Genomic DNA, 24,471 nt, shown 5'->3' on the forward strand with positions numbered 1-24,471 from the left:
GTTGCTCTCTCTTTTTTTAATTACTTTTTTATTTTTTTGTTTTTAATAATATTTTTTACTTTTCAATTTAATTTTTTTCTTTCTTTCTTTTTTTTCTCCCTTTTCTTCTGAGTCATGTGGCTGACAGAGTCTTGCTGTTCCAGCCAGGTGTCAAGCCTGAGCATCTGAGGTGCGAGAGCTGAGTTCAGGACATGGGTCCACCAGCGACTTCCCGGCCCCACCCGTAATATCAAACGGCAAAAGCTCTCTCAGAGATCTCCATCTCAACGCGAAGGCCCAGCTCCACTAAACGACCAGCAAGCTACAGCACCCTATGCCAAACAACTAGCAAGAGAGGAACACAACCCCACGTGTTACCAGAGAGGCAGCCTAAAATCATAATAAGGTTACAGACAACCCAAAACGCACCGAAAGACGTGGTCCTGCCCACCAGAAAGACAAGATCCAGCCTCATCCACCAGAACACAGGCACCAGTCCCCTCCCCCAGGAAACCTACACAACCCACTGAACCAACCTTACCCACTGGAGGCAGACACCAAAAACAACAGGAACTACGAACCTGCAGCCTGCGAAAAGGAGACCCCAAACACAGTAAGTTAAGAAAATGAGAAGACAGAGAAATACACAACAGATGAAGGAGCAATGTAAAAACCCACCAGACCAAACAAATGAAGAGGAAATAGGCAGTCTAATTGAAAAAGAATTCAGAGTAATGATAGTAAAGATGATCCAAAATCCTGGAAATAGAATGGAGAAAATACAAGAAACATTTAACAAGGACCTAGAAGAACTAAAGAGCAAACAAACAATGATGAACAACACAAAAAATGAAATTAAAAATTCTCTAGAAGGAATCAAGAGCAGAATAACTGAGGCAGAAGAACACATAAGTGACCTGAAAGTTAAAACAGTGGAAATCACTGTTGCATAGCAGAATAAAGAAAAAAGAATGAAAAGAATTGAAGACAGTCTCATAGACCTCTGGGACAACATTAAATGCACCAACATTTGAATTATAGGGGTCCCAGAAGAAGAAGAGAAAAAGAGAGGGACTGAGAAAATATTTGAAGAGACTATAGTTGAAAACTTCCCTAATATGGGAAAGGAAATAGTCAATCAAGTCCAGGAGGTGCAGAGAGTCCCATACAGGATAAATCCAAGGAAAAATACTCCATGACACATATTAATCAAACTATTAAAAATGAAATACAAATAAAAAATATTAAAAGCAGCAAGGGAAAAGCAACAAATAACATACAAGGGAATCCCCATAAGGTTAACAGCTGATCTTTCAGCAGAAACTCTGCAAACCAGAAGGGAGTGGGAGGACATATTTAAAGTGATGAGAGAAAAACCTACAACCAAGATTACTCTACCCAGAAAGGATATCATTCAGATTCGATGGAGAAATTAAACCTTTACAGACAAGCGAAAGCTAAGAGCATTTAGCACCATCAAACCAGTTTAACAACAAATCCTAAAGGAACTTCTCTAGGCAGGAAACACAAGAGAAGGCAAGACCTACAATAACCCAAAACAATTAATAAAATGGTAATACGAACACATATATTGATAACTACCTTAAATGTAAATGGATTAAGTGCTCCAACCAAAACACATAGACACCTGAATGGGTACAAAAACAAGACCTATATATATGCAGTCTACAACAGACGCACTTCAGACCTAGGGACACATACAAACTGAAAGTGAGGGGATGGAAAAAGATATTCCATGCAAATACAAATCAGAAGGAAGATGGAGTAGCAATTCTCGTATCAGACAAAATAGACTTTAAAATAAAGACTATTACAAGAGACAAAGAAGGACACTACATAATGATCAAGGGATCAATCCAAGAAGAAGATATAACAATTGTAAATATTTATGCACCCCACATAGGAGCACCTCAATACTTAAGGCGAATACTAACAGCCATAAACAGGGAAATCGATAGTAACACAATCATAGTAGGGAACTTTAACATCCCACTTTCACCAATGGATAGATCATCCAAAATGAAAATAAAAAAGGAAACACAAACATTAAATGATAACTTAAACAAGATGGACTTAATTTATATTTAAAGGACATTCCATCCAAAAACAACAGAATACTCTTTCTTCTCAAGTGCTAATGGAATATTCTCCAGGATAGATCATACCATGGGTCACAAATCAAGCCTTGGTAAATTTAAGAAAATTGAAATCGTATCAAGTATCTTTTCCGACCACAGTGCTATGAAACTAGATATCAACTACAGGAAAAAATCTGTGAAAAATACAAACACATGAAGGCTAAACAATACACTACTAAATAACCAAGAGATCACTGAATAAATCAAAGGAAAAAACCTAGAAACAAGTGACAATGAAAACACTATGACCCAAAACCTAGGGGATGCAGCAAAAGCAGTTCTAAGAGGGAGGTTTATAGCAATATAATCCTACCTCAAGAAACAAGAAATATCTCAAATAAAGAACCTAAAGTTACACCTTAAGCAATTAGAGAAAGAAGAACAAAAAAATCCCAAAGTTAACAGAAGGAAAGAAATCATAAATATCAGAGCAGAAATAAATGATAAAGAAATGGAGAAAAAAATAGCTAAGATCAATAAAACTAAAAGCTGGTTCTTTGAGAAGATAAACAAAATTGATAAACCATTAGCCAGACTCATCAAGAATAAAAGGGAGAAGACTCAAATCAACAGAATTAGAAATGAAAAAGCAGAAGTAACAACTGACACTGCAGAGAAACAGAGGATCATAAGAGATTACTACAAGCAACTACATGCCAATGATATGGACAACTTGGAAGAAATGAACAAATTCTTAGAAAAGCACAACCTCCCGAGACTGAACCAGGAAGAAACAGAAAATATAAACAGGCCAACCACAAGCACTGAAATTGAAACTGTGATTAAAAATCTTCCAACAGGGCTTCCCTGGTGGCACAGTGTTGAGAGTCCGCCTACCGATGCAGGGGACATGGGTTCGTGCCCTGGTCCGGGAAGATCCCATATGCCGCAGAGCGGCTGGGCCCATGAGCCATGGCCGCTGAGCCTGCGCGTCCAGAGCCCGTGCTCTGCAACGGGAGAGGCCACAACAGTGAGAGGCCCGCGTACCGCAAAAAAAAAAAAAAAATCTTCCAACAAACAAAAGCTCAGGACCCGATGGATTCACAGGCAAATTCTATTAAACATTTAGAGAAGAGCTAACACCTATCCTTCTGAACCTCTTCCAAAATATAGTAGAGGGAGGAACTCTCCTAAACTCATCATACGAGGCCACCATCACCCTGATAACAAAACCAAAGATGTCACCAAAAAAGAAAATTAGACCAATATCACTGATAAACATAAATGCAAAAATCCTCAACAAAATACTAGCAAACAGAATCCAGCAGCACATTAAAAGGATCATACACCCTGATCAAGTGGGGTTTATTCCAGTAATGCAAGGATTCTTCAATATACGCAAATCAATCAATGTGATAAAGCATATTAACGAATTGAAGGAGAAAACCATATGATCATCTCAATAGATGCAGAAAAATCTTTCGACAAAATTCAACACCCACTTATAAAAACTCTACAGAACATAGGTATAGAGGGAACTTACCTCAACGTAATAAAGTCCATATATGACAAACCCACAGCCAACATCATTCTCAATGGTGAAAAACTGAAACCATTTCCACTAATATCAGGAACAAGACAAGGTTGCCCACTCTCATCACTCTTATTCAACATAGTTTTGGAAGTTTTAGCCGCAGCAATCAGACAAGAAAAAGAAATAAAACGAATTCAAATCGGAAAAGAAGAAATAAAACTGTCACTGTTTGCAGATGACAGATGACATACTATTCTGTTTGCAGATGACATACTATTCATAGAGAATCACAATGATGCTACCAGAAAACTACTAGAGCTAATCAATGAATTTGGTAAAGTAGCAGGATACAAAATTAATTCACAGAAATCTCCTGCATTCCTATACACTAATGATGAAAAATCTGAAAGAGAAATTAAGGAAATACTCCCATTTACCATTGCAACAAAAAGAATAAAATACCTAGGAATAAACCTACCTAAGGAGACAAAAGACCTGTATGCAGAAAACTCTAAGACACTGATGAAAGAAATTAAAGATGATAGAAACAGATGGAGAGATATACCATGTGCTTGAATTGGAAGAATCAACTTTGTGAAAATGACTATACCACCCAAAGCAATCTACAGATTCAGTGCAATCCCTATCAAACTACCAATGGCATTTTTCACAGAACTAGAACAAAAAATTTCACAATTTTTATGGAAACACAAAAGACCCCGAATAGCCAAAGCAATCTTGAGAAAGAAAACTGGAGCTGGAGGAATCAGGCTCCCTGTCTTCAGACTATACTACAAAGCCACAGTAATCAAGACAGAATGGTATTGCCACAAAAACAGAAATATAGATCAATGGAACAGGATAGAAAGCCCAGAGATCAACCCACGCACATATGGTCACCTTATTTTTGGTAAAGGAGGCAAGAATATAAAATGGTGGAAAGTCTACAAGGAGAACTACAATACGACCCAGCAATCCCACTACTGGGCATATACCCTGAGAAAACCATAATTCAAAAAGAGACAGGTACCACAATGTTCATTGCAGCACTATTTACAATATACAGGACATGTAAGCAACTAAGTGTCCATCAACAGATGAATGGATACAGAAGATGTGGCACATATATACAATGGAATATTCCTCAGGCATAAAAAGAAATGAAACTGAGTTATTTGTAATGAGGTAGATGGACATAGATACTGTCATACGGAGTGAAGTAAGTCAGAAAGAGAAAAACAAATACCGTATGCTAACATACATATATGGAATCTAAAAAAAATGGTTCTGAAGAACCTAGGGGCAGGACAGGAATAAAGACGCAGACATAGAGAATGGACTTGAGGACACAGGGAGTGGGAAGAGTAAGCTGGGACGAAGTGATAGAGTGGCATGGACATATATACACTACCAAATGTAAAACAGATAGCTAGTGGGAAGCAGTCACATAGCACAGGGAGATCAGCTCGGTGCTTTGTGTCCACCTACCTAGAGGGGTGGGATAGGAAGTGTGGGAGGGAGCCGCAAGTAGGAGGAGATATGGGGATATATGTTTATGTATAGCTGATTCACTTTGTTATACAGCAGAAACTAACTCACCAGTGTAAAGCAATTATACTCCAATAAAGATGTTAAAAAAAAAAAGATTAATTCACATCATGGCCATTAATATCTAGATAATTTATCCTAAGCCAGGGCTGAAATTTAATGGATATGTTTTCCTTTCCATTTTGTTAACAAATACATTATCTTACACATTTCCTGTGTTTTAAACAATGCCTCTTTATGACCTCTCTTTCAAACAAACCTGTGCATTCCATCTCTTGTGTTCTCTGTCAAGCTGATTAATCAAGACTTCTGCAGCTTTAATTGTTTCTTGTGCTTTGCTTACTTCAGCTTCAAGTTTGGCAGCTTCTGAAGTCCTGCTCTGAAATCTAATGAAAACATTAAAGTTTAATTAAAGACAACTGGATTTAAGATAGATTTAATTAAATTATGCTTATATAGTAAAGTGAACTTTTATACAATAATTTAATTAACTATAATATTGATAATATTTGCATATAAAATATCATTAATGTAAGAGACACAATACCAACACATACATTTAAAGGGGAACATTCTCACAGGGCCTTAATGTCCTACTACATTATGTATAAACTTATGAATATGACATTCAAAGGCCCAGTCATAATATTGATCTATCTTTTCAGTTTTATTTCATTTTACTCAGTTCAGTAAAACTATATGTCAACATCTGAAGAATTTTATATTCTCAGAAAATGCCCTATCTTTTATCTGCTGTGCCCTTCAACAGGATGTTCCGTTTGCCTAGAATACTCTCCACCTCCTTCCTTATCCCTATCTCATCCCTCACTCTAACTCCCTCAAATATATACCTATCAAAAATATAAATAAAATCTTAAAACTCACCTGATATATTCAGCCCATCAGATATGTTCTCTCCCTATGTGCCCATTTGCTAAAGTTTAAAACTTTTAAATTATTTTCCTTAAAAATACTTGTACATATATATTATTTTATTAAATATAATAGTAATATTCCTATTACTTAGTCGTTCGACAAATATGTAAGTGCCTTCAAAATGCTCAGGATTCTGCCAATTCTCAGAATAGTTGAAAATAAGTATTACAATTCTCATTTTATATATATGGAGACTTAAATCCAAACAGATTATTGCACAGGTCTCCCCAACAGTAAGCAGAGGATCTAAAATTCATATATGGCTGTGTCTTATATTAAGTTCCAGGCATTTTACAGTACTTTTATTGCCTCTCTAAGTGCTCTATTCCTCCCTTCCCTAGACATAAGACTCTAGGAGTCACTTGTCCAAAATGATAGCCACATAAATAAAATTAAAAATTCAATTCCTCAGTCACATTATCCACAAGGTCCTCAGTAATATTATTCAGAAGGTTTTCATAATAATCCTTCCAAAATACTGGTAGTATAGTGTAGTGACTAAGACAAGGAACTTTATGGAGTCAGACAAATACAAGATCTAATGCTTGCTTAGTCATTTACTAACTGCTTAACTTAGGCAAATAAATTTTTCCAATCTTTAGCTTCCTAGTCTGCAAAATGTAAGAATATCCACCTCTCAGTGTTGTTTTAAGTATTAAAAATGATGAATACGTAAAGTGACTAGGACAACACCTGACACATGCAAATGACTAACAAACGGAGTCAAACATTGGTATCATAAGCTAACAACTCAATAAATATTTGACAATTATCTGAGTATTATTAAGCACTGATTCTGAGCATGTAACACTGAAAATAATATATTATTTTCCTTATACTTCTCTAATTATACCAGGAAGGAAATTATGTGATTTCATTTCTGTATGTCTAACATAAAAAACATTCAGGAATATGAAAAACATTGAATTTATGGGTTTGAAGATTTTTTTGTTTATTCTCTATAAATAAACATATATAAATGTAAAAGAGATAACTGTTTTCTAACGCTGTAGAGAAAAAAAAATTCAGTTTTCAGTCTGATGAATTTTTTCTTGGTTCAATAATTTGTATTTCTTTCATAAGAAAGAAAAGGATACATAACACACCACTTAAAGAAAAAATATGTTTATAGAAAAGTTTTACTCTCATAAAACTGAAAGCAAGTGATAACATATGCTATATTTAATGACACATTCTCCAGTTTTCCAATCTTCACAATTCTTAAAGGAAAATGCTTCCACATTTATAATAATTCCCATACCAATATTTTCTAGCCTATATTAAAAAGCAATCACAGGAACACAGAGGTACATGCAAGGTTTTAAGATTAATCACATTCATAAATGCTTCTTAAATTTGAGAATAATATTTGTATGAAGGAATATTTTTTAATACCAAAAAGGGCAAAGTTAAAAAGACAAAAATTTTTTAACATGATCATATACCTCTGGAAATATTATGGAATAGGTGGTCCTATAGCATCATCTGAAATAAAGGAGTCTAAAATCTTGAAGTCAAAATTATAAAGAAATGGGAATACCAAATGTAAACACTCCCAGCATTAACACATTACATTCAATTCTTCCTGCTCAATTTTCCAATGCTTGGGAATACAGAAACTTAAAATATTTTTGTTCTTATTAAATGTTTTTAAAAAGGAAGACATTCTATATTATTTTACATCCTTCCCCCTTTTAGAGATACCAAAAAATTAAGACAGTGATTATAACTAAGATTTTCAAAATTTAAGTATTAGTTGAGGTATGTTTTCAAATATTCAAAATACATTTCAAAACTTAACTTACTTTTCTTTGAGTTCTGACACTGTTTGACCAACAGAATTAAGAAGCTCCTCTAGTTTCCTTTTTCTGTCTTCAGTTTTCCGCAAATTTCTAAAATATAATTCAATTTTATAAGTCATTCTACTTTAGTTATCAACAAAAAGCCACAACAGCACCTTAAAATGTAATTGTGCAGTAAATAAATGACAATGAAAACTATCAATAATTCAGTAGTTATAATACCTTCACCTAGAATTTGATTTGAAAAGCCATGCTATAATTAAGTGTATTCTCTGACCTAACCATACCACTTCCAGGAATCTATATTTTAAAACACTTGTGCCCATAGATTTCTAGATAAAAATGGAAGACTAAAAGTATTCACTTATCTTCTATCCCTTCTAAAATCCTACTAAAATGAAACCAAGGTAATAAATTAAAACATACACGCACAAGAATAAAGACAAAGAAAGAGAAAAGTACTACGAAGGAGTAATTTTAATAAAATTTTGAAAGGTGATAACTGACATACCAAAATACAAAAGGGCAAAAGTTAAATGACTGCAGGAAAATAGGTGAAAAGAAGTATTCAAAAATGTTCAGGAAATGTAGACAACAGGTACCTCTGAAGAAAATAATAGAGCTAAATACAGAAGATTGTTTAATAATTGATAATACAACATTTGACCTCAGAATCCCTCCTGCATTGAGAGCAGACTATCCTCTACATACATCCCTGAAAGTCAAACCTTATGCCCCTTACCCATCCCCAACCACCCCTACTTAATCCCTAGGCAGAAGATATTAGGATTCTTCTAGAGAAATGACTGGCTTACCCCTCTCAAAAATACCCACAAATATTGAGAAGTTGTCATCAAATGGCCAGTCCACACTGCCATGCACTGCTGGGCATTTGTGCATTGCACAAATCAACTTGAGTTTTTGTCTAAACACAGATTGCAAGGTCTCATTCCCCAGCATATCTGATTCAATAAGCCTTGATGGAGATCAAAAATTTGCTCTTTTAACAATTTCCCAGGTAACATTGATGCTGCTGGTTCAGGGACCATATTTTGAGAACTACTATAATAGAATAAGGCCTTCAAAATCATGAGATTAATCTATTTCTAGTCTAGTATTTTAAAAACCCAGCCCAATTATGATCACATATAATAGTATAATACAGATAATTTTAGACATGCAAATCTCAAAATATTTTTCATCCCATATAATCTTGCTTAAGAAGCTACTATGGAGGATGTGTTCCAGAAAAATGAGGGACTAACTAAGAAAGAGAAAGACAAAGACCCAAAATAAGAGAATATGATCAGAAAAGAGACAAATATAACCCCAGAATAATGGTGAAAAGCAATCTCAAGATAACTTAAGCTGTAGACTGCAGGCCTGGGGAAGAATTAACTCACCTTGAAACAGGAGGACAAAAGGCTCTAAGTAGGAGAGTACTAAGAAAAAATTAAATAGAACACATAGATTCCAAATACGTTTTAGGGTCTGACAAAAAGACTATGGATAAATATGTGATACATAAACAGAAAAAATAATCAATTGAAAAAATAAGGCAATTATTAAGCATAACAAAAGGTATACAAGAAAGGAAATATACTCATAAAACATGATATATCCAAGCTGTAAAAAATATTTATATAATCAAAATATATAATCATATTTAATATGATTTAACACAAACATTTCATGTAATTATATTGAAAAAAATAAGAAACTTAGGCAGCTAAAAATATCCTTGTGTAGAGTAAGAAGTAATAGATAATTTCAAAAGGTGAATGATCATGAACATAACATATCTCTTAGTCTGCATTTAGAACAAATGAGATAAAATATAATACTAACTTAGTAACAATAGCAAATTAAAAGTTTAAGCCCCAAAAGTAAATCGTTAAATTTTCCCCACACCTGCCAGATAATGTTTTGGAAATAATATACTAAAAGTTTCCTAAAACTTAGAGAAAAAAATATAAAAGCTCTAAATTTCTAAAACCTACTTTTTGTACTTTGACAGTATTCCTTCACAAAATTTTGGCCCTTTCTAAAGGAACTTCTACCAACTTATCTTTCCAACAAAACAGAGGAGGAAAAAAGTGAGTTGATTCTGCTATACATCTTTTAATTGCTTTTTCTTTTTTTGTTCTGTTTAACTTTTTTTTTTCTTTAATGATGTATAGTTAATTCACAATACTGTGTTAGTTTCAGGTGTACAGCATAGTGATCCAGTTTTTTTTTTTTTGCAGATTATATTCCATTGTAGATTATAAGATATTGAATAAAATTCCCTGTGCTATATAGTAAAACCTTGTTGCTTATCTATTTTATGTATAATAGTCTATGTCTTTTAATAATATATGCCTAACCTATCCCTCACTCTCTCTCTCCTTTCGTAACCATAAATTTGTATTATATGTCTGTAAGTCTGCTTCTATTTTGTATATAGATTCATTTTGTGTATCTTCTTTATCCATTCATCTGTCGATGGACATTTAGGTGGCTTCCATGTTTTGGCTATTGTAAACAGTGCTGCAATGAACTCTGAGGTGCATGTATCTTTTCAAATTCTGGTTTTCTCCAGATATATGCCCAGGAGTGGGATTGCAAGATCATATGGTAGCTCTACTTTTAGTTTTTTAAGGAACCTCCATACTGTTTTCCATAGTGGCTGCACCAGTTTACATTCCCACCAACAGTGTAGGAGGGTTCCCTTTCTCCACACCCTCTCCGGCATTTATTATTTGTGGACTTTTTGATGATATCCATTCTGACTTGTGTGAGGTGATACCTCATTGGGGTTTTGATTTGCATTTCTCTAATAATAAGTGATGATGAGCATCTTTTCATGTGCCTGTTGGCCATTTGTATGTCTTCTTTGGAGAAATGTCTATTTAGGCCTTCTGCCCATTTTTTTATTGGGTTGTTTAAATTTTTGTTAATGAGTTGTATGAATTGTTTGCATATTTACCCCTTGTCAGTCACACTGCTTGCAAATATTTTTTTCCCATTCTGTAGGTTTTCTTTTCATTTTGTTGATGGTTTCCTTTGCTGTGCAAAAGCTCTTCAGTTTGATTAGGTGCCATTTGTTTATTTTTGCTTTTATTTCTTTTGCCTTATGTGACTGATCCAAGAAAATATTGCTATGATTTATGTCAGAAAATGTTTTTGCCTATGTTCTCTTCTAGGAGTTTTATGTGCCATGTCTTATATTTAGGTCTTTAAACTATTTTGAGTTTATTTTTGTATATGGTGTGAGGGAGTGTTCTAATTTCATTGATTTACATGTAGCTGTCCAGCTTTCCCAACACCACTTGTTAAAGAAACTGTCTTTTCTCCATTGTATATTCTTGTCTCGTTTGTCATAGACCATGGGTGCATGGGTTTATTTCTGGGCTGTCTATTCTGTTCCATTGATCTATATGTCTGTTTTTGTGCCAATATTACACTGTTTTGATTACTGTAGCTTTGTAGTATAGTCTGAGGTCTGGAAGGGGTATGCCTCCAACTTTATTCTTTTTCCTCAGGATTGCTTTGGCAATTCTGGGTCTTTTGGAGTTCCATACAAATTTTAGGATTATTTGTTCTAGTTCTGTGAAAAATGTCATGAGTATTTTGATAGAGATTGCATTAAGTCTGTATATTACTTTGGGTAGCACAGTCATTTTAACAATATTAATTCCTCCAATCCAAGAGCATTGGATATCTTTTTGTCTCTTTGAATCATCCTCAATTTACTTTATACCAATGTTTTACAGCTTTCAGCATATACGTCTTTCACCTCCTCAGTTAAGTTTATTCCTAGGTATTTTACTTTTTTTGACACGATTTTAAACAGGATTTTTTTCTTTTTTTGCTTTCTCTTTCTGATATTTGTTAGTGTAAAGAAACACAACAAATTTCCATGTATTAATCTTGTATCCTACTACCTTTCTGAACTCATTTATTAGTTCTAATAGATTTTGTGTGGAGACTTTGGGGTTCTCTTTATAGAGTATCATGTTATCTGAAGTAGTGACAGTTTTCAATCTTTCCTTCCAATTCGTAAACCTTTTACTTCTTTTTCTTGTCTGACTGCTGTAGTTAGGTCTTCCACTACAATGTTGAATAGAACTGGTGAGAGTGGATATCCTAGTCTTGTTCTTGCATTTACCGGGAAGCCTTTCAGCTTTTCACCATTGAGTATTATGTTGGCTATGGGTCTGTCATAAATGGCTTTTATTATGTTCAGATATGTTCCCTATATACCCATTTGGGTGAGAGTTTTTATCATGAATGGATATTGAATTTTGTCAAATGCTTTTTCTGCAGCTATTGAGATGATGATGTGGTTTCTGTCTTTGCTTTTGTTAATGTGGTGTATCACACTGACTGATTCACATATTTTGAACCATACTTATGATCCTGGAATGAACCCAACTTTATCATGGTGTATGATCCTTTTCATGTATTGTTGGATTCAATTTGCTAATATTTTGCTGAAGACTTTTACGTCTAAATTCATCAAAGATATTGGCCTGTAAATTTCTTTTTTTGTAGTGTCTTTGTCTGGTTTTGGCATCAGGATAACAGTGGGCTCATAGATTGAATTTGGAAGTGTTCCCTCCTCTTCAATTTTTTGGAATAGTTTTAGAAGGACTGGTATGAGTTCCTCCTTGTATGTTTGGTAGAATTTCCCAGTGAAGCCATCCACTCCAGGGCTTTTGTTTGCAAGGAGGTTTTTTTTTATTATTATTATTACATATTCTACTGCACTTCTAGTGATCAGTCTGTTCAAGTTATCCATTTCTTCTTGACTCAATTTTGGCAGGCTGTATGCTCCTAGAAACTTGTTCATTTCTTCTAGATTGTCTAATTTGTTAGTATAAAACTGTTCATGGTATTCTTATAATTTTTTGTATTTCTCTGGTATCAGTTGTTATTTCTCCTCTTTCATTTATTATTTTATTTATTGGAGTCATTTCTCTTTTGTTCTTGGTGAGTCTCTCTGGAGGTTTGTTGATTTACCTTTTCAAACTACCAGCTCTTGGTTTTATTGATCTTTTCTATTATTTTTTTATCTCTTATTTTATTTATTTCCCCTTGAACTTTATTATTTTGTTCCTTCTGTTAACTTTGGATTTTGTTTATCCTTCTTTCTTATTCATTTTGGTGGTAGGTTAGGTTGTTTGAGATTTTTCTTGTTACTTGAGGAAGGCCTGTATATCACTATAAATTTCCCTCTTAAAACTGTTTTGCTGCATCCCATAGATTTTGTAAGGTTGTGTTTTCATTGTCATTTGTCTCAAGGTATTTTTTGATTTATTCTTTGATTTCATTGTTGAGCCACTGTCTTTTTAGTAGCTTGTTGTTTTGTCTCCATGTGTTTGTTCTTTTCCTATTTTGCTTTCTGTAGTTTATTTCTAGTTCCATACCACTGTGGTCAGAAAAGATGCTTGAAATAATATCTAACCTCTTAAATTTGTTGAGGCTTGTTCTGTGATCTAGTATGTTATCTATCCTAGAGAATCTTCTATGTGAGCTTGAAAGGAACGTGTATTCTGTTTTTGTTTTTTGTTTTGGATGTAGTGCCCTGTAGACATCAATTAAGTCCAACTGCTCTCTTGTATCATTTAGGAACGTTCTTGCCGTATTGATTTTCTGTCTGGATGATCTGTCCATTGATGTCAGTGGGGTGTTAAAGACTCCTACTATTATTGTATCATTGTCAATTTCTCCCTTTATGTCTTCTAGCATTTGTTTTATATACTTAGGTCCTCCTACAGTACAAGTGTAATATCCTCTTCTTATATTGATCACTTTATATAATGCCCTTTTTCTTTCTATATGGCTTTTGTTTTAAAGTCTATTTTGTCTGATAGGAGTATTGTTACCCCCACTTTCTTGTTGTTTCCATTTGCATGAATTCTCTTTCTCCATCGCCTTTCAGTCTATGTGTATCTTTCATCCTGATGTTAGTCTTCTGAAGGCAGCAAATTGTAGTTTCTTGGTTTTTTTCCTCCAATCTGCCACTCTGTCTTTTGATCAGAGCATTTAATCCAGTGACATTTAAAGTAATTATTGATAAGTATGTATTTACTGCCATTTTAATCCTTGCTTTCCAGTTGGTTTTGTAGTTCTTTTCTGTGCAGTTTTTTTTTCCTTTGGCAGGGGGAGGGGGTTGATGTTTTTCTTTTGTAGTATGCTTGAGTTCTTTCTTTTTGGTTTTGGTGAATCTATTGTACGTTTCTGATTTGAGGTTACCATGGAGTTCAAGTATGTTGACCCATAACTATATCTATTTGCTTTAAACTGATAGTCATTCAAGTTTGTATTTTTAAAAAATCTACATTTTTATACTCCCCTCCCCTACATTTTGTGATTTTGATATCCTATTTTATATTGTCATGCTTATCCTTTTACTGTTAATTATAGTTAAAATTACTTTCACAATTATATTATTATTTTTTAATCTATGTATTGGTTTTTAAAAGTGATCTTGAATCCTTTTATATATTTGCCTTTCCTATTCTGATTTTCCCTTTCCTACAGATTCTTGCTTCTTTTCTATTTAGAGAAGACCCTTCAATATTTCTTTTAGGGTAGGTTTAGTATTGCTGAATTCTTTTAGTTTTTGCTTCTCTGAAAAATTCTTTAGCTCTCCTTCTATTCCAAATGATAATCTTGCTAGGAACAGCATCCTAGGTTGCAGGCTTTGCCCTTCAGTACTTTGAATATATCATGCCATCCCTACTAGCCTGTAAAGTTTCTGCAGAGAAATCAGCTGATAGCCTTTTGGTGGTTCCCCTGTAACTAAATCTTTGTTTTTCTCTTGCTGCCTTTAGAATCCTCTCTTTAACTTTTGCCATTTTAATTAATATATGATTTAGTGTGGGTCTGTTTGGGTTCATCTTGTTTGGGACTCTCTGTGCTTACTGTACCTGAGTATGTTTCCTCCTTTAGGTTTGAGAAGTCTTCAGCCATATTTTCTTCAAATACATTTTCAACCCCCTTCTCTCATCTCCTTCTGAAACCCCTGTTATGCATAGGTTAGCATGTTTTATATTATCCCATAGATCTGATATGTTGATTTCATTTTTTTTTCATTTGTCTTTCTGTCTGCTGTTCTGATTGGGTGATTTCCATTATTCTATCTCCAGATCACTTATTTATTCTTTTGTCTCATTTAGTCTGCTATTCATTGCTTCTAGATTGGTTTTATCTTGGGAATTGAATTGTCTATTTTTGATTGGCTCCTCTTTATAGTTTCTAGGTCCTTGTTACAGTGATCTGTGTTTCTATCGATAATCTTTCTTAATTCAGTTAGCATTTTTATTACCTCCTTTTTGAAATCAGGGTCTAGTAGACTGCTGCATGGTCTGTTTCATTATTTGTTCTTACAGGGGATTTATCTTGTTCTTTTAATTGGAAGTAGTTCCTCTCCCTTTTCATTTTACTTAACTTTCTTTGTCTCTATGAATTTAGCAGAAACAGTTATCTGCTGTGGTCTTGAAGGGGTGTTTTTATGTGGGAACATCACTGTGTAGACTGTATGAATCCAATATTTTTGGTGTGAGGGCTGGTTTCAGTTGGACGCCAGCCACATCATTCTTCAGGGTGTGTGGGCTATTATCCCCTTGATAGGTGGTATGGCTGGTGTTGTAGCATCTAGAGCCTGTACAAGACGTGAGGTGGGACTTTTTCTCTGCTCCATGGCTGTCAATGCCCTGTCAGAGGTGAGGTCTGCTCCCCAGTTGTTGGAGTAGAAGCCCTGATGGTCAGGCTCAATCAGTTTCCACTGTCCATGAGTTCAAGCCCTGCCCAAAAGGAGGTGATTGCTGAAGCAAGTAAGGCCCATGCAGTCACAGAGGACCTATGCATCACCTGTGTAGGCATTCACGTTTCTGCTCAGAAGCAGCCCAAGGTTGAATCCCTTTCTCTGCTGTGTTCATCTGAGATCTAGTGTAAGGCTATGGTCTGAAGTAGGCTGGGGCTGAGGGTTGGGGCATTGTGGCTGCAGGAATTGAAGTGACTGCACTGCCACCAGAGATCTGGGCTGCCTCTGTGGCAGTGTTCTCACAGGACCTGTCTGCCCCAGATCTACTGCTAAGCTGTGGTATGGAGTGAGTGGAGCCAGAGCCAGGGTGCTCTCACTGGGAGATGAAAGGCTCTGTACTCCTGAGCATGCTGACGACAACTGCTACCATCCCACCTGGACCACATCCCAGTCCCTCGGGCTGTGTCTCTCTCAAGGCCTGTCTGCCTGAGCTTCAGTGCTTAGTCACTGGGCATTTCTGTGGCACTGTTCATGTGCACACTGACAATGGCCTCCATGACTCCACCGGATCATACCCCAGCCTCCAGAGTCTGTCTCTCCATAACTAGACCAAGTCTGTGTGCAAATCTTGCGTCAGGGATGGAGTGAGTGGGCCTGGGTTGTTTGCCCGTTCGGATTGGGAAGTGGTAAGGCAGCACCCACTAATGCAAAACTCTCTCGACCCTGCTTGTTAGCAAGCCAGCATGCGAGCACTCCTCACAAGTAGAGTCTAGGCTTTTCCAGCCCTTCTGTCTGTCTCAGTAGATTTCCCAGCAGGTGAGGGGGACTGTCTCTTCCACGCAGGAGCCCAGGACTGGTATGCCCAGTGTGTGGCTCAACCTCCTCGCTCTTCAAGTCAAGGGTCCACCCATATAGAACTTTTCTTTCTTACAGATCCTTCCTACGGGCTCAGTTCCTGACCAAATGCCTTTTTTTCTGTCCTACCCAATTATGTACAGATCTTTCTTGCAGCTTTAATTGTACAGTTCTTCTGCCAGTTTCTAGTCAGTTTCCCATGATAATTGTTCCACGTGTAGATGTATTTTTGATGTGTTTGTGAGGTGAGGTGAGCTCCACATCCTCCACTCCATCATCTTGATCTACATTCTTAATTTGTATTTAAATGACTCAGTGTTGTCTGCTGCCTTTTTAGATACAGACAAGAAATAAATCCTAATAATATAACTAGGTCATTAGATTGATGAAAATAAAGGTTAGAACTATTTATATTTTATGTTTCACTTACGATTCTAATCCTGCCTGTTCAGTTTCCAAAGGCTGAATTCGTTCCAAGACATGGGAGTACTGGACGTTGGCTTTAACCCAGGCAGCTAAAGGAGCAGCTGCGGTACTGGCACGCTTGGCATTCTGAAAAATACATCAGAAATTATTCCGCATCCTAACTTAATTTCAAATAAAGGCAAAGTTAATTCTAGTGTATTTTCTTTAAGCATTTGTTTAATAACTTATCCCGAATAATGAAGTTTTTGGTTTATAGCAAAAATAAAGTGAATTGCTATTTTGATTAAGTGAAAAATACATACACTATTTTTTCTTAAGAATAAATCGTTTTGAACCACATACAATCTTTAATATAATGACATTTTATTGACATAAGTAATTATTAGCCACGTTTAAAATGAATACATGTGCCGTCCACAACAATGTTCAAGCACCAATTCTTTCTCTTCAATATACAAGATAGATCTTTACTAGATAAAAGCAATTTTCAAACAATTGCTATTGGTGCCAAAGAAGAAGTACATGACATTTTGAATAAAGGATATAAAAAAGACCAGAATCATGGAATTTAAACTGTTCGCTGAAATTAGATATAAGTATTCCAAGAGAGATATCTGTTATTATATGACAAGTATACTAGAAGAAATAAAAGCATACAGGCAAGTTGGAAGTTATGACTAGTTAGGAACTTACCGCTGACAGCAGATCGTAAGATTCAAAAACCACTCAAGATAATAAACCTTCCCCCAACTCTCTAGATTCTACAATAGTTTACCTAATTCTTCTGGTAAATGCTTCCCAGCTATAATACTTACAACTTATTATAATGAACTTTTAGTTTTTAGGTAAACTAAACAATCAATAATGATAAATCATCATATTTTGACAAGGAAAATATTATATAGTATGGAAAGGGAATTTATGGCACAACTGTTAAAAATTACCTTTGGATCAAAAGAGCCTTTATTTTTAAAAAGAAGTTCTTCAACACTCTCTCTTATTTCCTTTGGAATATTTCGTGCATCAAAGGTTGCTATGTCTTCTCTCACACCTCTCTTTGCAAGGAAACTGAAATTAAAGCATAGTACTTCAAATAAGGCTAAATAAAGTTTGCTATTTTTAACAAAAATATCAATTTAACAAAGTGGTGTATACAATACTTTTAATCTATTAGTTAACCAAAAATAGGGTACTTTTAAAGTACTTAAGCTTCTAAAGTACCATTCGTCATTTTTTATAGACGAGGATCTCCAGAAAGATGCACAACAGTTGTTCTAATGTTCTGTGAATACACTGAAGCAATAAAATGAAGGAATTATAATCTTGAACTCTACCCAAATCCCTTTTTGTGAACCCCTGGGTACTAATACATTCTAGGATATGCAAGAAAATATTCTGACTCCTTTATAAGAAAGATTTTAAAGTGCTCCCTCAATCTAAATCTTCTCTCCCATTTCAGATAGAGAAAGAACTCTACTATCAGCCTAAGTCCTAAAATGGAATTGAACAACAGCACAAACCACAATACCATTGTTATACTGTGAAACCTAAAGCTGCATAATTGCATACTGAGTTAATAATCAGCCTTTTCTCTTCCAGTTTACATCACTCTTATATAATTTATGGGGCTCTCGTCTGCTCCCTGTGTCTCTCTGTCTCTGCCAAGAATCCAAGATTCTTTTTGAGAATAGTGACTATATTTACTTCATCAGTAAATCACAGTAAACACAATGCTCTATACTGTGTGAGGACCAAATAAATATTTGTTTATTAAGATGTTCTTAAAGACTTTAAGGCATTCCTGTTTTCCTTTGACACTTTTAACAATCACTTATAGAGAAAGGAAAATATAGATCTTGATATATGATTACATAGACCATCTTGAAATATCAGGGGAAAGTGTGTAACCAGGTAGGTACTTAGATGAAATTCAGTTTGAGAAGCAATATAAGAAATATTTAAAAATACCAAAGAATGTATAATTCATTGGTGAAATAACATTTTTCACAAATTCAAAAACTTACCTTTTCATGCTCACCCAAGATGTATCAAAGATACCCATTATTCTTAAAACTCCTTCAAGAATGTCCCTGATTACATCAGGTGGCATACGCAGTGAACGAATTTCTGAAAGAGATTCTGGCTTAATGTTTCCAACTGCTAGTTTAGCTTCATTGACTAGAGGCTAGAACACGAAAAGGGCGTTTTTACTTTCAAAAAATATATATAAAAAAATCACTAACTCTTTACAAATAATGTTTTATTGTCATTTTATTAAAAATGACTCTAGTTATTAATATCCGTTCTCTTCAAATATCAAAATGCCCTGAAACACACAAAGTACAAAATGTTCAAATTGAGAAAGTAAGAGTTTCTTCTCACCATAACTACAACAGTCTAATTTGGAAAATCTGATTTGTTTTGAGACAATTTGCCATTTTCAAGAGGCTCTTTATAAGCTAAGACTTGTTTGCTTATTTAATCAAGTCTCAAGAAAAAAAGCCTAAGAGTTTATCTACAAAATATTTTTTCCTCTACAGTCAAAACAACATGGTTCACACAAAACAAAGATTATTTTTAACAACCATCAGTTAATTTGCTTACTCCTCCTAGCAGATTTTCCTTCCCGCTTCTCTTTTATAAATAGTATTGAGTGAAAGCCACATTGATAATACTATTAGAAAGTGACTTATGCTTTAAACTCCTATGTAAAGTTGGTAATCAAAAATGTAAATGGCTCTTACACTGTTTCCTTTTTTTTTTAACTTACCTGTACTTCTTTTAATTCATCATCAATTTTGTTTTTCCTTTCTTCAATTTTAATGACTTCTTCTGCTATTCTGTGCTTTAGTCTTTCAAGTTCTGTCTTTTGTTCACTAGCATCCTACAGGAATATTTAAATAGCATTCCAATCAATTTTAATGCACTCAACATTTAAAAGCATGATACCAAAAATGTTATTTTAAAATAGCACTTTCTATTAAATGCTTTTCTAATATTAATTGGCATAAGAGTTTCTAAAATGCCTAGGAAACATGATATAAATTACTCTATGTTTACTATTAAGAAGTATGCTTTATTTATTTTTTTCTGAATAGCAAAGTAATAAATGCTTACTATTTAAAAATCAAACATGTCCGAAATGCATAATTTAGAAAATGATCATAATAATATACATTTAACACTTGCAACAACCCTGAGATAAATATTATAATGCTTATTTCATAAATAAGAAAACTGAAAATAGAAGTCTTCTATAATTCTAATAGAATAGTAATAATTCTTAGAGACAATCTATAGTATATTAGAAGTTTGTTTCTAGACTTTATTTTAGACAAAAATTAATTGAGGGCTTCCCTGGTGGCGCAGTGGTTGAGAATCTGCCTGCTAGCGCAGGGGACACAGGTTTGAGCCCTGGCCTGGGAAGATCCCACATGCCACGGAGCAACAGGGACCGTGAGCCACAACTACTGAGCCTGCATGTCTGGAGCCTGTGCTCCACAACAAGAGAGGCCGCGATAGTGAGAGGCCCACGCACCGCGATGAAGAGTGGCCCCCGCTTGCTGCAACTAGAGAAAGCCCTTGCACAGAAATGAAGACCCAACACAGCCAAAAATAAATAAATAAATAAATAAATAAATAAAAAGCCAAGCATTTAAAAAAAAGAGCAGGCTTTAAAAAAAAAAATTAATTGAAATCATGACACAATAATATGGCAAATATATGAACAAAAATTAGTAAAGATTCAAAGAACACTAAATGATATATTAACACATGACCTCTTTGCTCATGAATACAAAAATCAAGGGTCTCACATATATAAAAATGGATGAACATTATGAATGTTTGTGTTTGACTTATTTATTTATTATACTATAAAAAAAACCAAGGGAAAAAATTTGTCAAGAAACCTTCCAAGAATCCTAACAACAGTGATTCTCAACCATATTATAATCATTCAAGGAGTTTAAAAACTAATGCTTGGCATCTTCTCTAGACTTATTGTGGTAATCATGTCACATTATATACATATACAGAATCATTGTACACCTGAAACTAATATAGTGCTATGAGTCAATTATATCTCAATTAAATCAAAAAAAGAAGAGACCAGAGAGTTTTCTTCTCTCTCTCTCCCCCTTCCTGAACTGGAAGAAATAAATTTGTGTTGTTTAAACCAACAACAAGAACAATACTAACGCCTTGTGTCCTATTGCCAATATATTGATTCTTCAGGTACCTGACACGTGAGCGCAATTGATATCTTCTATGTTCCACAAGGGTTTCTACCTGTGTATCTCTGCTACCGCTCCTCAACAGGGAAAGTTCTTTTCTCCATCTCCACAATATGAAAATCACGCTTACAGGCCCAACTCACGTGCTTTGTGTTTTATTAACCTACTTTTCCAATTGTAAGTTATATCTATTCTGAGTGACTACAGCATTTAGTGTGTTCTTTCCTTATGTCACAAACCTAGAGTTGCTAGCTTTAAAAGTTGTACGGTTTGGTTTTTAAGCTGTCTCTCCCTACCATACTTATGTATAAAATAACAAACAGAAATGTCTCCAATTTATAATTAAGCAAAATTATTAACTTATAATACAAGATGCAGAGTTATTCTTCTGGGTCTCTACTAAAATTAGCTACAGTCTTAGAAATACCTCTTCCCAGAACAGTCCAGAGAAAAAAATAGCATAGTACTCAATGTATCTTAATAATGTTCACTAGTTTGAAGGTACATAGGCACACGGAGTGCTGAATATTTTCCTTTTGTAAATATATAGTTATCAATGATATTATTCTTTATGAAGCTTTTACTTTTTTCAGATTACTCTTTAAAGGTAAGAAATTTAAAGGTGTTCCAATCGCAGCTACAGAAGCTAGGAGAATATGGAACGATGCCTTCAATTTCCTGAAGGGAAAAAAAAGTATTTGATAGATATTCTTAACAATAAAAATGACAAGCTGCTTCAGATAAGTATTTATATTACTTTGGTTCTAAAATTCCTTGATAAAAAATTATGCTAAAATTTTACAGTATGAAAATTAAATTTATTATCTGATCTATTACTTCCAGGTCAGGCAGTCCATAAATTTATGTTGTAAACACTGAATGTGTATATAATCATCAATTATCTGCAAATGTTATTGCTTTGAAGATTTTCCATCTGCCAAGGAATTTATTTTGACATGCCAGGTGAAATCTTTTGCTTATGCCATTCAAATCAGTCCAGATAACCCTCTTGAGAAGTTCACAATAAACAAACCTCCCTTCCACGCTCAGATTTTCAATGAAGATGACCAAACATGAAAAGAAAGCTTTTTTTGTGAATAACTAAGAATTATTCTTTAACTGAGAATAAAGCAATCATGTAAGAAAAATAATAATAAAACATATTCAGAAGAAAAAAAATATTCAGGAAAAATAAAACTTCATAAAATATCCTCTGAGAGCTAGTTGGAGATACTGCAACAATGAGACAACAACAAATAAGGACACTACTGCCAAAAGGAAACATCTAGAGATTTTTTTAAATCTCCTGAGAAATAATTTAACAGAAATGAAAAACTCAATAGGAGGGTTAAAAAATAAAGTTGAAGAAATTTTGAAGAAAGTAGAGCACATAGAGAAGAAAAAAAGTGAGAAAATATAAGAAAATTAGAGAACCAGACCAGTAAGCCCAAAGCCCAAATAATAAGAAGAATTCTAAAAAGCAAGAACAGAGAAATAAAGGAAAAGGATTTATCAATAGAATAATTTAAGGAGATTTCCCAGAACTGAAGGAGATAAATTTTCAGGTAGAAAGAACCCACACTGGACACAGTGGATGAAAATAAACCTAAAGCAAAGCAAATCACCACATCTTTCAGAAAAATGGAAACAAAGATCTAAAATAGATTCCAAGAGAGAAAATAAAAAACAACAAGTCACCCCAAAACAGATCAGGAATTAAAATAGCTTTGAGTGTTTCAATCACAACAATGGAATCTAGAAGAAAATGGAACAATGCCTTCAAAATCCAGAATACTATTCCCAGCACACAACCAACCAACCAACCAAGGACAGAGAAGAATGTTCATATATGTGAGATCTCAAAATTTATCGCCCATGTATCCTTTCTCACAAAGCTTTTGGGGATAGGCTCCACAGAAACGAAGGCGTAAACCAAGATGATAAAGAATGATCTCAGGACAGCAGCTGTAACCAGGCAAAAAATGAAACAAGCCAGAAGGCTCTAGGAGAGAATGCTGCAGGTGGCTGATGAAAATTAAAAAATAGCTGAGGCCTTGTGAAGTCTTCACAGAATATTTAGAACACATTTTTAAATACGCAGTTTATGGAGTCATACCACTCCCCTTCCCAACTATCAGAAGTTTGGAAAAAAGGTTACTCTTCTGAGAAACTAAGTCAAAGAAGCTCTGGATTTGTAATTACCAGGCTAAGCACTACAAAGCTAAGGGCGAGAATGAGGTCTCATACTAAAAAATAAGGGGATTACATTTCCTTGCTGATTAATGATGTTGAGCATCTATCTTTTCATATATTTACTGGCCCCTTTATAAGTCTTTTTTCATGAAGGGCAGGTTCAAATCTTTTGCCTATTTTTAAATTGAATTGTTAGTTTTATTAGCATTGAGTTGTAATCACTTCTATACATGCTGGATACAAGTCTTTTATCAAATACACGTTTGTAAATATTTTCTCCCAGTCTGTGACTTGCTTTTCATTTTCTTTGGAATTTATTTCAAAGAGCACAGGTTTTAATTTTGATAAGATCCTATTTATCATTTATTTTCTTCTTCTATTTTGGTATCATATCTAAGAAAGCTCTGCCTCACGCAACATCATAAAGATTTTCTCTCATATCTTCTTCTAAAGTTTTATAATTTTATGCTCTACATTTAGGTCTATGATCCATGTCGAGTTACTTTTCATATAAGTTGTAAGGTAAAGGTTTGAGGGTTTTTTTCCTCTCTTCATGGATCTCCAAATATTCCAGTACCATTTTTTAAAAAGACCACCCTTTCCCCATTTAAACAGTATTTTTGTATACAATTAATTGACCATGTATGCATGAGTCTGTTTCTGGATGCCACAGTGTTCCGATAGTCGATATGCCTATCATTACACCAATATTACCCTACCTTGACTACTGCAGCTTTATAGTAAGTCTTTATATCATAAGCCCTCCAACTTTGTTATTTTTAAGACTTTTTTATACTATTTACTTTTACTGAGATATATACACTAGTCTGATAAACACTGAAGTTAATTTAAATAAAAGAGGCATTGGACTTCAAGTAAGGTTAATAGTCACCCACATTGAGATGGGGAAACATATTTAAGACAAATCAGGGAGGTAAAACTAACAGAATTTAATGATTCATTAGAGTCATGAATTGAGGGAACAGAAATCTAACATAATTTATAAATTCTGTCTTGAATAATTAGCTATAGTGTAGTACCATAAACTGAGGAAAGGAATACAGAAAAGGAAATTATAAGTTCAGTTTTTAATCTGTTTTGAATTGTGAGA

At 34.4% G+C, this 24,471-nt stretch overlaps 1 protein-coding gene across 1 annotated transcript in view; it reads right to left on the reverse strand.

The window, feature by feature from the left end:
- The window catches only part of LOC309964926 (cytoplasmic dynein 2 heavy chain 1-like), a gene marked incomplete at both ends in the record, with an annotated part of 239,188 nt that overhangs the window by 204,195 nt on the left and 10,522 nt on the right, over nucleotides 1-24,471 (reverse strand). Inside the window, 6 exons of the mRNA XM_082844100.1 lie at nucleotides 5,420-5,546; nucleotides 7,902-7,988; nucleotides 16,937-17,058; nucleotides 17,877-18,000; nucleotides 18,957-19,117; nucleotides 19,703-19,816. Coding sequence (XP_082700226.1) covers nucleotides 5,420-5,546; nucleotides 7,902-7,988; nucleotides 16,937-17,058; nucleotides 17,877-18,000; nucleotides 18,957-19,117; nucleotides 19,703-19,816 — 735 coding nt within the window. The remainder of the gene's footprint in view (nucleotides 1-5,419; nucleotides 5,547-7,901; nucleotides 7,989-16,936; nucleotides 17,059-17,876; nucleotides 18,001-18,956; nucleotides 19,118-19,702; nucleotides 19,817-24,471) is intronic.

This window comes from Leucopleurus acutus, assembly GCF_964270905.1.
Source record: "Leucopleurus acutus genome assembly, chromosome: 8".
Lineage (NCBI taxonomy): Eukaryota > Metazoa > Chordata > Mammalia > Artiodactyla > Delphinidae > Leucopleurus > Leucopleurus acutus.